Genomic DNA, 17,849 nt, shown 5'->3' with positions numbered 1-17,849 from the left:
AACCCCCTTAGTAGTGCCTGCAAGGACGGAGCAAGAAGTGCTTGTCATGAGTACCAGGCTGAAAGGCAGTAAAGGGGCATTAGCAATGGTAGAGCAGCCGGTTGAAGGAGAGCTCCCAGAAGGAGTGCTGGTCCCCAGTGGAGTCATAACCCTACCTGCTGAAGCCCAGGAAAAGGTGACTATACTGATTGCTAATGAAACAAGTCGAGATGTTGTAAAGCAAGGACAAAAGACAGCAGACCTCTTCGAGCCTGAATCAATTGTAAAACCCCAGTGCAAGACTCAAGTAACGACAATAGACCCAGCAAAGTTTGACTTTGGAGATTCACCATTGTCCGAGGAGTGGAAAGATCGCCTGAGGAGGAAACTTTGTGAAAGATCCAAGGTATTCTCACTGCATGAGTGGGATATGGGATGTGCAAAAGGAGTAGAGCACAACATAAGACTACATTACTCTCGACCTTTCCGAGAGAGATCTAGGATGCTTGCTCTCTCCGAGATGGAAGATGTGTGACAACATCTTCAAGAGCGGGCTGCAAATGGCATCATTACAGAGTCCCGCAGCTCATACGCCTCAACCATTGCGGTGGTCCGTAAAAAGAATGGGAAAATCCAGATGTGTATTGACTACCGCACCCTAAACCGCCGTACTGTGGTTGACCAGTACACAATGCCTCGAGTCCAATATGCCTTAGACTGTTTGCTGGGAAGCCAGTGGTTCTCTGTGTTGGATCTTCGAAGTGGATACTACCAGATCCCTCTGGGCGAAGAAGATAAGGAGAAAACAGCCTTCATCTGCCCACTGGGGTTTTATCAGTTCGAACGCATGCCCCAAGGGATTTCTGGAGCACCTGCCACATTTCAACGTCTTATGGAGAAAGTTGTGGGAGGCATGAATTTACTGCAAGTGTTAGTTTATTTGGATGACCCGATTGTGTTTGGAAGAGCTATGGAGGAACATGAAGAAAGACTTCTTAAAGTGCTTGATAGGTTGGAGGATTATGGTTTGAAGCTTTCAATTGACAAATGCCAGTTCTGCAGGACCTTGGTGAAGTATGTGGGTCACATCGTGTCCCAAGAGGGTGTGAGTACTGATCCCGATAAAATAGAAGCACTCACTACATGGCCATGTCCAAGCAACTACAGAGAACTCAAGACCTTCCTTGGGTTTAGTGGCTACTACCACAGATTTGTGAAAAACTATGCTACAGTTGTAAAACCTCTCAATGATCTTACCATGGGATATCAGTCCAGTAAGAACAAATCTAAGACCAAGAATAAGGGGTCTTCCGTGCAGAGACACTATGGCCCCTTCGAACCATTTGGGCCATGGTGGGATGAGAGATGTGAGAGGGCTTTTCAAGAAATCATTACTTGCCTAACTCATGCCCCAGTCCTAGTCTTTGCTGACCCAAGCAAGCCATTTATCCTGCATACTGATGCCAGTTTGGAGGGCCTGGGAGCAGTACTGTACCAGGAGGTGGAAGGCAAGCGTAAACCTGTGGCCTTTGCCAGCCGAGGACTGTCTGATAGTGAAACCCACTATCCCACCCACAAGCTGGAGTTCTTGGCCTTGAAATGGGCCATCACTGAGAAATTTCTAGACTACTTGTATGGTGCTCAGTTCCAGGTGTGGACAGACAACAACCCACTGACCTATGTGTTAACAAGTGCTAAACTGGATGCTACAGGGCAAAGATGGGTGTCCGCTTTGGCTAGCTATGACTTCAGCATTCAATACCGATCAGGGAGAAGCAATGTAGATGCAGATGCATTGTCCAGGCGTCCACAGGCACCAGGAGTTGCTGTGATACCCACGGATGGAGTGAGAGCTATTTGCAGTGTGAGTCGCTGGGGGGCTGGAGGCCCACGAAAGCCTTCATGGATGTGTTGGCTGAAGCTTTAGGCCTGCCCCCTGAATGCGTGCCTTCTGCTTCAGTGAACTATATCACTTTGGACCAATCTCCCTTGCCCATGCTCAATGCGGCTGACTGGCAGGAAGCCCAGCTGCAAGATATTCACATTTGTGATACACTACTTGCCAAAAGGGAGGGGCAAGGCCCAGCTGCGGTTGTCCCACCTAACCCGGAGGGTAAACTACTATTGAGAGAATGGACCAAACTAAAACTGATTCAGGGAGTGCTACACCGCGTGACCACAAACCCTCTACAAAAGCAATGGAATCAACTAGTGCTGCCGAAAGAGTACAGAGCCCTGGCCATGAGGGCCCTGCATGATGACTTTGGACATTTAGGGATGGAGAGGACCCTGGAACTTATTCGCAGTAGGTTCTATTGGCCCCGGATGGGTGAAGATGTTCGCCGGAAATGTGAGACCTGCGCTCGATGTATTCAAAGGAAAACTCTGCCCACGAGGGCTGCATATCTGAAGAATATCACCAGCAACAAACCTAAGGAGCTGGTTTGCATTGATTTCTTGTCTTTAGAAGTAGACAAGAGGAATACTGGGAACATTCTAGTAGTGACCGACCATTATACGCGATATGCACAGGCATATCCCACACGTGATCAGAGTGCCACCACTTTCGCTCGAGTACTGTGGGAAAAATATTTCTCAGTTTATGGATTCCCAGCCCGGATACACTCGGATCAGGGACGAGACTTTGAGAGTCACCTTCTGAAGGAGGTGCTGAGGATAGCAGGAATTAAAAAGTCGAGGACAACGCAAGGTGATCCTCAGCCAGAGAGGTTCAACCGAACCCTGTTAGACATGTTAGGGACTTTGCGGCCAGAGCAGAAGGCAACCTGGAGCCAACATGTTGCATTTCTGGTGCACGCCTACAACGCCACCAAGAACGATGCTATGGGAGTCACCCCATATCTCTTGATGTTTGGGCGAGAACCAAGATTACCCATAGACCTGTGCTTTGGCGTATCAGAGGATGGCGATAGCTATGAAACTTATCAGCAATATGTATCCCGACTACAAGAAAAGCTGCGGGATGCTTATCACTTAGCTACATCTGCAGCTTGGAAGAACGCAGACCACAACAAACATCGATATGATGCTAGGGTACGTCTGCAAGAGCTCCAGCCAGGGGACAGAGTCCTGCTGCGAAATTTGGGTATTGCTGGCAAACACAAGATAGCTGACAGATGGAAGGCAATACCCTACTTGGTGATGGAAAAGCTAGGAGACCTGCCGGTCTACAAGATCAAACCTGACGAGGGTCCAGGGCAGGCAAAGACCGTGCATAGAAACCTTTTGCTCCCTGTGGGGGAATTGGTAGGCGCCCCTTATGAGATGGGCCACAACAGGGCAACTGGGCAGAACGAAGGTGCTGTACCAAAGCCACCTTCCAACGTGGACAGCCAGCCCCCTGCAGCTAACCTACCCCTACTCAGCACATCTGAGAGTGAGTGTGAGGAGGAAGACACAACCATGGTGTATCCTGGGATGAAGACAAGATTTCAGTCTCGATCAGCTGAATCAAAAGCGAGCACCTCCTCTTCCGCCCTAAACCCCATGGCAGAAGTATTTAGGCCCATTCCTGACACTCCTGAGCCACTGGTGGGACCCCGTTGTGATGACATACACAGGTTATTGGACAGTGGCGACATACAGATGGAGGATGTCCTGAGCACCTTCGACCCTCCACTGTTAGAACTAGAAATACAGGGGCCTATGCCAGTATCCGAGGGGACCTCACAGGAAACCTCTCCATCCGTCACTCAAGAGGATGTCCCCCCTACCACAGCAACAGAGATTCTCAATAGGCGAGACAGGGTGTCATAGGTCTCACCCCCCACTTGGAGCTGTTGGGTTCCAATATGGGGACCTGCATGGACTCCCCTAAACTAAAATTCTAGTTTAGATCTGGTAAAAGCTGCCACCACCCAATAATGTACGTGTATTGGGACACAGTCCTTCCCCAAAATCCTTGGGGATCCCAAGAGCCCCAAATCCATGGAGTTCTTACACCTAGGAGAAATAAACCATTCCCCCCTGCTTCCTCCCCCGCTCCCTTTTCCTAGGAGAGATACCGGGATCCAACTACAGAGGGATGCCGTCCTCCTCCCTCCTCCCCTTTCCCTGAGAATTCACCCAAGGAAAGATCAACCCAGTCCTTAACAGAAAAGATTTATTAAAGAATAAAAATAAAGTAACTGTCTCTGTAATACCAAGATGGAACAATACACAGGGTCTAAACTTATCAATCTCTGGAGAGAATCCCCCCTCCTTTCTTTCTCAGTAAAAGCAATAACAGTACAGAATTAAAGAAATTCTATAGCAAAACACAGAATTGCAAATACAGAAATAAAAGTATAAGAATACTAGTTCCTTGCTAATACTCACTAGCTTGAATAGAAGAATTTATTGCAGAAACCTGGGAGGACTTGATTAAGATGTCTGGACTCCCTTAACTCCCAAGAGAGACTCTCTAACACAAAGAACAGAAAAAAAAAAAACTTCCCTCCACAGAGATTTGAAAATCTCTTGTCCCTGATTGGTCCTCTGGTCAGGTGTTCACAGGTACTGCTTGTTAACCCTTTACAGGTAGAAAAAAACCTTAACCGTTAACTAACTGTTTATGACACAGGGTAATAAGACCAGTGAAACGGTTAACTTATGATGCACCTGGGGTGACTAGTGAGGAGCCAATACATTTAGCACACAGGTTTGTGGAAGCTAAAGTGGGCTATCTGAGGCCCTTTGGAGGGGACCAGTGAGTTGGTATAGTAGGGAATGTGATTTGTCGGGACGACAAATTCTCAGCTCGGGGGAGGATGTAAGCAGAGTCAGGATGAGCTCTACCCTGACATTGAGTGGGGAAGTATTGCCTCCTAGAGGCGCCTGGGGGGGTGGTATGTAATTGTCCCAGGTCACTGGGTGGGGGCTCGAGCCAGTTTTGCATTGTGTTATTGAAACGGAACCCCTGGATACTGAACCCGGCCCTTGTTGCTGCCAACTCAGAGGGGCAGAAGGGCTACATACTGATCTATATTTTAGTGTACATAGAAAAAAGTAGCAACTTTTATTTTTATGGGATAATAGCTCTTAATAAGGTAAGTATTTTGACAGCAGACTAATTCTGAAAATGTGATTTATGAAACTCAATACATTTTGAAGGTTTCACAACAGATCATTGTTGTAAAGGTATATATTTGACCTGATAAATTATAGACTGTATTGCAAAAATTCTACTTTATTTGTAGACTATTATTAATTTGGCAGATTATAACAGCTCCTTAGGATCTATTTTAGATTATTATACCAATCTGATAACGGTATATAGGCACAATAAGCTTATTTAGTTGTGTTTTTCCTCTCAAATTAGAGGCATGTAAATTTAAAGATTTATTATTTTGGCTATTACTATTTAAATATCAAAATGATCAGATCATTTAAAATGAAGTATTTGACAACGTTTCAATCTAAGGCTTTACAAAAAGTACAAAAATAATCTAACATGTCTGTTGTTTGGGCTTCATGTCACTTAGAAATGGCCAAAATAATATGTTTTGAAACTGTTTAAAATTATATTTATCTAGTGCTGTAGTATATTTATCTAGTGTCCATTGAACCCAATACAATTATGACATTCTTAAGAGACGGTACAGATTTACTCTGAAAATATTGACCGGCCCTATAATCACTGGTGAAGATGAATACCAAAACCTTCTGCTACCTCAGGAAGGTAATACAAAATAAATGTATCGGGGGGGGGGGGGGGGTGAAGAGGAGGGAAACAACCTATGTCAAATAATCACAAGCTGTGAAAACACACAAAGTTAAACACACGAAAAAGAAACAGAAAAGGACCTAGCTGCTTATGTATTTGAATAAATCCCTCTCCTGTTGAATTGTTTACGAGAAAGATCATACAAAATTTCTCCATTCTTTCTATTTTCTTTTTTTCTTTAAATAAAAAAAAATTAACTTCTCTCCTCTGCGATAATCAGGCTTTGTTTCTGGAGGATGAAGCAGAGGAATATTTTATAATACAAAGCCATAATTCAGTTTAGAAGAGCTCAAATGAATGGAAGTTTAGCACTTAAAGTTTTGCACAGGCAAGCTGAATCTTTTATATTGAGCACTGTTAAATGTGGAAGGCAGGTAATTACTTCCAGGCTATATAATAACAAATTACTTTTATTGCCATAGAGTTGCTGAAGTTAAAGTTTTGTTTTTTTGTCTATGCACATGTATTTCCATATTTTTGTGTGTTTTCAAAGATGACTAATACTTACGCAGTTTGCTGACAAAACACTTGCATTAATAAGCTATTCTTTTGTACAAAGGGACTGAGGAGCTTTTCATAACAAGATGACAGCAGGATACAAGCCTCTCAGAAAGTTCTTACAGAAACACTCAAATGTTAAAAAGGTACAGAAAAGTATATTTTTTCTCTATTTACATCATGGATCTTTCTATATATTTTCTTCCTCTTTTCGTGTTCCATATCTGACCCCCTAGCCTGTGACCCCATAATGATGGGTGTATTACAAAGAAGATAGACAGACAGATCTGATTTCACTGCTGTGGCACAAACATGTTCATAAAAGGGGACATTCTGATATTCTGATAAATGCAGTTTTCATTATGAAAAAACTATTCTGTTTCTTTTTCAGTTATTTTCAAATTCAAATCCTAGAAGTCAATTTACAACAGATTAACTGTGGAATTTGTATGTTACTTACCTTAATCTAAATGTTTCCTCTTATGTTCCCTGCTGAAACAATTATCCTTTTAATAGCTGTTAAAGGCTTTCAACCACAAAAATTAATGTCTAAATGTTTCTCATACCTTTTGTTTGATGATCATGTCGTTGATGTCATCAAGATCACCCACTGTCACTATCTGGGATTTTATCACTCGATCCAGTAAAGAAAGCCAGTCAGTGAGTTCTGCCCAGGCCTTATTAAAGTCAGCCAGAGCTGGCACCTCCAGAAGCAAGGAAGATGGCATTTCTACTTTGGAGATGGTGGTTTCCTTGGTTACCACGGTTTGTGTAACCACAGTAACAGTTTGACCAGAAGTTTCTGAAAATTAAAAAAAAAATGTTAATATTATTGGATAAAGGGACCATGATAAATTGCTCATTTCAGTAACATAGTTCACTCACTGGAAAGGTAATTATTTCAATGAATGTATCATTTGTAATATTTTGCCCACTTGAAATGTGAAAATGCAAATAAAACAAATCACATGAATTTATATACAGTATACCAAGCATGTCTTCACATATATTGATACCAGACACCTCTGTGTTCTTGGGGAACCAGGGTGCAGTATCCAGCCTGACTCATGAAAGACCCCCGCACCCCAGCCTCTGCTTAAACCAAAACCCATCAGAGGAAAAAAACTTGCAGAGAGCAGTGAAGGGCCTTGGGAGACACACCTAGACCCCTCCTGACAAGGGTGACAAGATTAAGACATCTCCATTAGCATATAGAATAGAGAGCAGAGACGACTCCCCTAGCCTCATCTGCATGAAAGATGGGCCAGGAAGACATCTCAATTTGCATACAGAATGGAGAACCAAGAACCACACCGAATTCTGGGACCAGAAAAAGCAAGGAAGCACTGCATCATGGGAATCTCTGCTCCAGATGCTAATGAACCTATGTCTGCACACACCCAGCTCAGCAATTATCAGACCAATTCTAGTATTGAATCCTTAATTGATATCCAAATAGTGAAGCCGCCTAGTTGCACTGTGAGCTCCCTGGAAGAAAACACCACCCATAGCCAAGAGTGATCAGCTCCTTTTGTCTAGTCTAAAGAAAACCCTTGAGTTATCAGCCTTACTTATAAACAAATCTATTGTTCTCCCTTGAACAATTGTATTTTCTCTACAAAAATCCCTACTCACCCTCCAGTCAGGGTTCTGATGCTTAGATCCAAACTCTGCATCAGTTCCACTAGGACTCCATATTCTCCTGACTGACCATGCTGGGGACTCTGCCTGCCTCCTGCCCTCAGGACCCTCAGCAACCAGCATCATCTGGGAACCCCGACCAGTTCAAGCTTCAGGGAGTGGTGAGATCCCCGCCCCCTCTCTTTTCATTTTTCCTTTCTACCTTAGGTATTAACCTTTAATAATGTATGTTATGTTGGTTTAGCCCTCCTTGTGTAGTTATCACCAGTATTCAATAAATAACTTGTATGGTTAAGCTGGTTGCTTCTCTCTCTCTTGCTGAACCTTACTCTTTTGTGTTTTTAGCTTCCCCCATTTACTCTGCAGCAACGCTTCTTTTACCTAAGCTAAAGATCCCTGCAGTGCCCAAAATACTGTGGGGTTTGCTCATCAAGTAGGTTACTGCCCGTACAATTGTGTTGTGAAGGTGGGAATAGGGACATGCTGAATCTGGGACACATAAGGGTAACAGCTTGAAAGTGCTGCTTGACCCAGTCCATGGAGCCCAGGGGCATATAAGGAGAGTCAGCTTGAAAGTGCTGCTTCATCCAGCAGTGTGTTCCATTAGTGTGTTCCAGTGAGTCCAGGGACATATAAGGGGTCAGCTTGACAGTGCTGATTGACCCGGTCCGCTCAGACTTGCTCTGTTAATGTATGTGTGGGTGGGTATGTGTTCATTCGGTTCTTGGGCTGGAGAAACCCAGCCCTAGGGAACCTAGGTCCTGCAGGATAGCTCCATTGGGAGGGGACTTGTAGAAGGGAGAAGTAGAGCTCCATATGAACACACAAAGTGACACAAGCAGTACATTGACAGAATTACAGAATCCCCTTCCCCAGAAAAGTAACCCGAATAAATGAGCATACCCCAAAGTAATGGGCAAATCTGGTAACAATACCCAGCCTCTCTGCTCAGCCCCCGTCCCCCAATTTACCTGTAAGAGCTCACCCCATCCCAGCTGTGACAAAAGCAGTGTCAGAAATACCCCTGTGTAATCGCAACCCCCAAACCTGTGGTCACTGAAGTACTCTGCTCCCTTGCTCCCTGAAAGCCTGGGCTGCACACCATACCCTGCTTAGTTTGGATAAAAAACACCTGCTATTCCAGTACCTACATCCATTGTGACCTACATCCTACCCCTTAAATCTTGAGTTACCAGTGAAACTGGGATTGTCTCTCCTTCCATTTATCATCATGTGGATGAGAGGCTGTTTTTGCTACAACAGTAAGAACAGTCTGTACTGTCTGATGATGGGAGTGACACTTGCGGATGCAGGATTCAGGGAAAATAGACTACTCAAGAAGACACAATAGCTGGGATTGGTTGGTTGGGCCATCTTTGTTTTATGTGAGCTTAGAGTCTCACCAAAAACAGGGTGATAGCAGCATTTTATTAACCTTTTTGAATGGGTTGCTCTGATTTCCTGGGCATAATGGTGGGTCGGACTAGGAATTAATGGGGACTACCCTCCAATATTCCAGGCCAAGATAAAAACGTCATTGGTGGTTACCGCATTGGAAAACTTCTATTGAAACATTATGGGGAGGGGATATACTGTGTGTGCATGGATGTGTTGCGGGGGGTGGAGGGATAAGGGGGAGAAGATGTAAAAGGCCCTCAAAATTAGGGAATTCTTGTATTCTGCCAACAGTGGTGGCAGAAGTGGAGAAGAGGAAAGGGGCTTTAGCATTACCTCCCTGCCTGATAGTTGGAGCTGTGGAGAAAGAAGAATTTTGTTCTACACAGAGAAAGCTTTGAGCTACTCAAAAATGTAATTCTTTGAGTAGCAGACTGGGGAGGGTTGAACTGAAGTGGGTCCTTTTCGGAATGGTATAGATTTGGAAGGTGAATGGTTGGGAGGAATTGGTGGAAGGACATTTTGATTGAAGATGAGGTTTGCAGCCTGAGTGAAGAACCTTATTTGGAAACCCAGCTGTGGCAGCTGAGACCTTCAGTGGCCATTTTAGAATGGCTGAGAAACAATGCCACTATGATTGCTGATATAGCGACCTGGAGAGTGGCTGGGTTTCAAGAGGTTGGGGTATTGGGTTTGTGAAGCATAAATAGGATTAGCATTGATTCAGAGATCACCCCCTTTGCACTACAAAGTCCCTGTGTGAGCTAACAAATTTTTCATGCTGCAACATTGAAAGTTCATACTTCAGATGGGACATAGATGAGCTAGGTTCAATTCCTACCTCTACAACAGAATTCCCCCATGACCTTAGCTTAGTGACTTAGTGGGATTAAAGAAATTTCCTTCCTCACACTCTTTGTCTGATTGTTTAGATTGTAAACTTTTCTGGGCACAGACTGTTTCTTAAAGTGTATATATTCATCACCTAAAACAACTGGACTCTGATCTCAGTTGCAGCATTTGTACATGTTCCCACATTAAATTAGCTGTGATTAGCAAAAGTGTTTATAGAAGAGGAATCTCCTGGCAAGGGAATTCCACCTATGGGTCTCTCTGTTTTAGAATTCTTTCCTTGCTGCTCATCTAAAATTACTTGATTCTAATGACTGGATCTGCATAGTTCATTGATATTTGCAGATTACCGAAGAGATTTGGGGGGTCTCAATAGGGGCATTTATTTTATTTATTAAGGGCATTAGTGTGTTGCAGGAGCTAGATTAGTTTTGTTAGTATGGATGATGTTTAAGGGCACAGAAAGGCTTTTGGTTGCTACTCTTGTTTGAACTTGATTATATTTCTGATCTCTTGTTAGGATGCCTACCTCCTGGAACAGACATTATTGTTCAGTCCATATAGGGAAATCAAAATATAGATGACCTTCATATTTGTTTACTAAGAAAATAATAAGCAAGTGTATAAATAATTATCTAGCACTTGCATCCCCACTGCCTGACAATGTGCATTCTTATTTACCACTGTGCAAAGTATGTGTAAAATGGTATAAAATCAGAATGGAAGCATTTTAGACACACATCACACAGGTGAAAATAAATGACAACATAAGGTGCCAGGTACTTATATTCTTTATTTCGCTGCATGATTTAATAGTACAATGTATCTTATCTTCACTCGGTGGGACAACTCACATGAGTAAATATTTACTCACACAGGGTCAGGTCCTAAATATACAGACTGGTTTAATGGAACTAGCAACAACTGACAAGTGCAGCAATTTCACATATAACTCATTTAAAAGATGACAGCAAAGAACTACTCAATATCTGACTTGAGTCAACTGCTACACAGACAGCATATAAATTCACATCCATGCCTAGACACAGGGGATTCTTGGAGCAAAGGAAAAGGTTTTAGGGTAGCAGTCATATCAGGAATGTTTCACTGGATTCTCATTGTAAGACAGGTAAACATAAATGGCCCTCAATGGAAAGCTATGAAAGCATAATTACTCATGGTAACTCATGCCCTAAGAGTACTACATTGCTAGTGCACCATTTTAAATGCCAAGCATCTGACCCTTAGTTGTGCTTTTATCATTCAAAAATTAGATCTGATAATTGGCTGCTCAGAGAATGTGTGCGTGTGTGTGCGCACGCGTGCATGTGCGCGCACGCAGTTAATGACAGATAGGCACATTTATGCTGCAGAGCCACTACCTGATTCAACAGCCTAAATGGCACAATGTCAGAGCCATGAGAGCTGGAATTAAGCCTTGGGTGGTACCTGCAGTTTCTTGCATTCCAAATGCGAAACACGGTTATTGGGCACTGGATTTAAGTTTTTTAAAAGGACAAAGGTGAGAGTTTTTTTGTTTTGTTTTTTTTGTGGACAGGCTTTTTCTTGCGCAAAGAAAGGCTGTCTGTGGTGCATGTTGCCTTCAGAAGGCAAAGAGGCCTTATTGCCCCACTTAGGTAAGACCAAGATATTGTTTTTTGTTTGTTTTGTTTTATTGTAGTTTAAACTTGGTCCATTTGGAAGATGGGCCACTGAGACAGTTTCCACATCTATGTTTATTCCTTCCAGAAGAGCTACAGTCTGGACTAAAATATTCAATTGAGGGGTTGAAGGTCACGCTTAAATTGCCAGTTAATCTGAATATAATGATCAGTAATGTGAAAAACAATATAAAATTTACTTCTTATGGCTGTTTTGAATAGATTAGCCTACTACGTTTCAAAAAGTTAAAACACATTATTCAATATAGTGGAAATTAGTGACCCCGAAAGCCTGGACAATTTACAACTAGCTATAATGTGAATTACGCTATACTTACTGAAACTTTGAAGACTGTGATTTGATATAAATATTTTTAAATGAACATTTTATTCAGGAAAACAATGTTTCTTCTGTATGGTTAAACAATGTAATATCTACTATCTGAATAGTTAGAAATGTGCTAATATTTCATAATTATTTCCTACTCTAAATATAGGGAAATGGTATGGTACTTAAGTTACTTTGGTACAATGACTGTTGCAAATATTAAGTTTTTAATGACAGCTACTGCAGTTAAATCTATCTGTCCATCCATATATACCACATTTATCAGTTCAATATCTGAGTGCATTATTTGCACTTTTTTCTTTCTATGCTTAAATGAAAAAAAATATCAGTGGAGCATAAGTTATGATGTGATTGTTACTTCTTAAAAATCATTTTAGAAAACAGCTTTTGTTAACTGAAAAATACACATAACAAAAAATAGCGACTTCCCTCCCTGACCATGCAAGAGGTTCACAGTTTATTTGTATGACATCATAAAAGTTAACATGATACAAATGTTTCCACAGTCACAGACAATATTGTCACTCTGGTCACAAAAGAAAAAAGGATCACACAGGCCTTCAAGTAAGTCTAAATAATAAGATGGGTGAACTAGAGTGCCTTGTGATAAAGGAGTATATTGATATAATAGGCATCACAGAAACCTGGTGGACTGAGAGCAATCAATGGGACACAATCATTCCGGGGTACAAAATATATCGGAAGGACAGAACAGGTCGTGCAGGGGGAGGGGTGGCACTATATGTGAAAGAAAGTGTAGATTCAAATGAAGTAAAAATCTTAAGTGAATCCACATGTTCTATAGAATCTCTATGGATAGAAATTTCATGCTCTAGTAAAAATATAACATTAGGGATCTATTATTGACCACCTGACCAGGACAGTAATAGTGATGATGAAATGCTAAGGGAAATTAGATAGGCTATCAAAATTAAGAACCCAATAATAGTGGAAGATTTCAATTATCCCCATATTGACTGGGAACATTTCACTTCAGGACGAAATGCAGAGATAAAATTTCTCGATACTTTAAATGACTGCTTCATGGAGCAGCTGGTACGGGAACCCACAAGGGTAGAGGCAACTCTAGATTTAATCCTGAGTGGAGCGCAGGAGCTGGTCCAAGAGGTAACTATAGCAGGACCGCTTGGAAATAGTGACCATAATACAATAGCATTCAACATCCCTGTGGTGGGAAGAACCTCTCAACAGCCCAACACTGTGGCATTTAATTTCAAAAGGGGGAACTATACAAAAATGAGGGGGTTAGTTAAACAAAAGTTAAAAGGTACAGGGACTAAAGTGAAATTCCTGCAAGTTGCATGGGCCCTTTTTAAAGACACCATAATAGAGGCCCAACTTCAATGTATACCCTAAATTAAGAAAAACAGCAAAATAACTAAAAAAGAGCCACCGTGGCTTAACAACCATGTAAAAGAAGCAGTGAGAGATAAAAAGACTTCCTTTAAAAAGTGGAAGTCAAATCCTAGTGAGGCAAATAGAAAGGAGCACAAACACTGCCAACTTAAGTAATAGGAAAAGCCAAAGAGGAGTTTGAAGAATGGCTAGCCAAAAACTCCAAAAGTAATAACAAAATGTTTTTTAAGTACATCAGAAGCAGGAAGCCTGCTAAACAACCAGTGGGGCCCCTTGATGATCGAAATACAAAAGGAGTGCTTAAAGACGATAAAGTCATTGCGGAGAAACTAAATGGATTCTTTGCTTCAGTCTTCACAGCTGAGGATGTTAGGCAGATTCCCAAACCTGAGCTGGCTTTTGTAGGTGACAAATCTGAGGAACTGTCACAGACTGAAGTGTCACTAGAGGAGGTTAATTAATTGATAAACTCAACATTAACAAGTCACCGGGACCAGCTGGCATTCACCCAAGAGTTCTAAAAGAACTCAAATGTGAAGTTGCGGAACTATTAACTAAGGTTTGTAAGCTGTCCTTTAAATCGGCTTCGGTACCCAATGACTGGAAGTTAGCTAATGTAACGCCAATATTTAAAAAGGGCTCTAGGGGTGATCCCGCCAATTACAGACTGGTAAGTCTAATGTCGGTACCGGGCAAATTAGTCAAAACAATAGTTAAGAATAAAATGGTCAGACACATAGAAAAACAAACTGTTGAGCAATGGTTTCTGTAAAGGGAAATCATGTCTTACTAATCTATTAGAGTTCTTTGAAGGGGTCAACAAACATGTGGACAAGGGGGATCCGGTGGACATAGTGTACTTAGATTTCCAGAAAGCCTTTGACAAGGTCCCTCACCAAAGGCTCTTACGTAAATTAAGTTGTCATGGGATAAAAGGGAAGGTCCTTTCATGGATTGAGAACTGGTTAAAGGACAGGGAACAAAGGGTAGGAATTAATGGTAAATTCTCAGAATGGAGAGGGGTAACTAGTGGTGTTCCCCAAGGGTCAGTCCTAGGACCAATCCTATTCAATTTATTCATAAATGATCTGGAGAAAGGGGTAAACAGTGAGGTGGCAAAGTTTGCAGATGATACTAAACTACTCAAGATAGTTAAGACCAAAGCAGATTGTGAAGAACTTCAAAAAGATCTCACAAAACTAAGTGATTGGGCAACAAAATGGCAAATGAAATTTAATGTGGATAAATGTAAAGTAATGCACATTGGAAAAAATAACCCCAACTATACATACAATATGATGGGGGCTAATTTAGCTACAACAAGTCAGGAAAAAGATCTTTGAGTCATCGTGGATAGTTCTCTGAAGATGTCCACGCAGTGTGCAGAGGCGGTCAAAAAAGCAAACAGGATGTTAGGAATCCTGTTTGAATACTGTGTACAGATGTGGTCTCCTCACCTCAAAAAAGATATTCTAGCACTAGAAAAGGTTCAGAAAAGAGCAACTAAAATGATTAGGGGTTTAGAGAGGGTCCCATATGAGGAAAGATTAAAGAGGCTAGGACTCTTCAGTTTGGAAAAGAGAAGACTAAGGGGGGACATGATAGAGGTATATAAAATCATGAGTGATGTTGAGAAAGTGGATAAGGAAAAGTTATTTACTTATTCCCATAATACAAGAACTAGGGGTCACCAAATGAAATTAATAGGCAGCAGGTTTAAAACAAATAAAAGGAAGTTCTTCTTCACGCAGCGCACAGTCAACTTGTGGAACTCCTTACCTGAGGAGGTTGTGAAGGCTAGGACTATAACAATGTTTAAAAGGGGACTGGATAAATTCATGGTGGCTAAGTCCATAAATGGCTATTAGCCAGGTTGGGTAAGAATGGTGTCCCTAGCCTCTGTTCGTCAGAGGATGGAGATGGATGGCAGGAGAGAGATCACTTGATCATTGCCTGTTAGGTTCACTCCCTCAGGGGCACCTGGCATTGGCCACTGTCGGTAGACAGATACTGGGCTATATGGACCTTTGGTCTGACCCAGTACGGCCTTTCTTATGTTCTTATGTAATCATTAAAAAGGGGATAGAGAATAAGACTGAGAATATATTATTGCCCTTATATAAATCCATGGTACACCCACATCTCAAATACTGTGTACAGATGTGGTCTCCTCACCTCAAAAAAGATATTCTAGCACTAGAAAAGGTTCAGAAAAGGGCAACTAAAATGATTAGGGGTTTGGAGAGGGTCCCATATGAGGAAAGATTAAAGAGGCTAGGACTCTTCAGCTTGGAAAAGAGAAGACTAAGGGGGGATATGATAGAGGTATATAAAATCATGAGTGATGTTGAGAAAGTGGATAAGGAAAAGTTATTTACTTATTCCCATAATACAAGAACTAGGGGTCACCAAATGAAATTAATAGGCAGCAGGTTTAAAACAAATAAAAGGAAGTTCTTCTTCACGCAGCGCACAGTCAACTTGTGGAACTCCTTACCTGAGGAGGTTGTGAAGGCTAGGACTATAACAATGTTTAAAAGGGAACTGGATAAATTCATGGTGGCTAAGTCCATAAATGGCTATTAGCTAGGATGGGTAAGAATGGTGTCCCTAGCCTCTGTTCATCAGAGGATGGAGATGGATAGCAGGAGAGAGCTCACTTGATCATTGCCTGTTAGGTTCACTCCCTCTGGGGCACCTGGCATTGGCCACTGTCGGTAGACAGATACTGGGCTATATGGACCTTTGGTCTGACCCGGTACGGCCATTCTTATGTTCTTATGTAATCATTAACAACATTGGGTCAAGCGGCGTGCCCCAAGGGTCAGTCCTGGGGCTGGTTTTGTTCAATATCTTCATTAATGATCTGGAGGATGGCATGGACTGCACCCTCAGCAAGCTTGCAGATGACACTAAACTGGGAGGAGTGGTAGATAGGTAGGAATAGGATACAGAGGGACCTAGACAAATTAGAGGATTGGGCCAAAATAAATCTGATGAACATAAGAACATAACAAGGTTCAACAAGGACAAGTGCAGAGTCCTGCACTTAGGACAGAAGAATCCCATGCACTGTTACAGACTAGTGACCGAGTGGCTAGGCAGCAGTTCTGCAGAAATGGATCTAGCGGTTACAGTGGACGAAAAGCTGGATATGAGTCAACAGTGTGCCCTTGTTGCCAAGAAGGCTAACGGCATTTTGGGCTGTATAAGTAGGGGCATTGCCAGCAGATCAAGGGACGTGATCATTCCCCCTCTATTTGACATTGGTGAGGCCTCATCTGGAGTACTGTGGCCAGTTTTGGGACCCACACTACAAGAAGGATGTGGAAAAATTGGAAAGACTCCAGCAGAGTGCAACAAAAATGATTAGGGGGCTGGAGCACACAATTTATGAGGCGAGGCTAAGGGAACTGGGATTATTTATTCTGCAGAAGAGAAGAATGAGGGGAGGGATTTGATAGCTGCTCTCAACTACCTGAAAGGGGGTTCCAAAGAGGATGGATCTAGACTGTTCTCAGTGGTATCCGATGACAGAACAAGGAGTAATGGTCTCAAGTTGCAGTGGGGGAGGTTTAGGTTGAATATTAGGAAAAACGTTTTCACTGGGAGGGTGGTGAAGCACTGGAATGGGTTACCTAGGGAGGTGGTGGAATCTCCTTCCTTAAAGGTTTTTAAGGTCAGGCTTGACAAAGCCCTGGCTGTTATGATTTAGTTGGGGATTGGTCCTGCTTCGAGCAAAGGGTTGGACTAGATGACTCCTGAGGTCCCTTCCAACTCTGATATTCTATGATTCTAAATCTCTCCAGGTCTTAATTCATCCCCAGAGTAATTAAAAATATAGAGTTATTCCAGTAACTCCAGTATTTAAAATGTAAGTGAAGCTCCTTTTAAAAATTGTTGGGCTGCTTCTGTCCTGCTCTGCTCTCCTTCTTGCTTATATGGGGCAAATGGAGTAGAGACTAGCCATTTCCATCTAATGGAGGCAAGGGCATGTCAGGGAGGAGAGGTTTCATGACCTAAGTGTGCACTATATTGTATGTATCCTCAGCTGGCATGAAGGCTTTTTTTACCTGCTCCTGGTCCCCACAAAAGGGAGGATTGCTCATTGTCTCAAAGACATTTAAACCAAATGAATGTCAAACAGAGGCAGCACTGGGGGGCAGTTAAAAATCTCAGAGGAAAATAGAGAAACAGGGGAGCAAATGTTGTAATGCAGAAAGAATTAAATGGAAAGTGTTATGAGTTATTCTTCTTATCCCAAAGAAATAAGAAATACTATCCGTTGTTGATGTGATTGTAGTTGGTGGTTAAATGTACATCGGTGTAAGAAATGGATGACATAACATTTATTATTAGCTGCTTCAGACTA

The 17,849-nt window shown here is 42.2% G+C and overlaps 1 protein-coding gene across 20 annotated transcripts in view; it reads right to left on the bottom strand.

Moving 5' to 3' along the window:
• Positions 1-17,849, bottom strand: part of DMD (dystrophin) — a 2,044,659-nt gene that overhangs the window by 536,286 nt on the left and 1,490,524 nt on the right. For all 20 annotated transcript variants that reach the window (XM_044996713.1, XM_044997415.1, XM_045002732.1 and 17 more), the window contains one exon: positions 6,769-7,004. In XM_044996713.1, coding sequence (XP_044852648.1) covers positions 6,769-7,004 — 236 coding nt within the window. The remainder of the gene's footprint in view (positions 1-6,768; positions 7,005-17,849) is intronic.

The sequence above is a fragment of the Mauremys mutica genome, chromosome 1, assembly GCF_020497125.1.
Source record: "Mauremys mutica isolate MM-2020 ecotype Southern chromosome 1, ASM2049712v1, whole genome shotgun sequence".
NCBI lineage: Eukaryota > Metazoa > Chordata > Testudines > Geoemydidae > Mauremys > Mauremys mutica.
The sequence above is the reverse complement of the archived record's forward strand: the minus strand, read 5'-3'. Positions and strand labels throughout refer to the sequence as shown.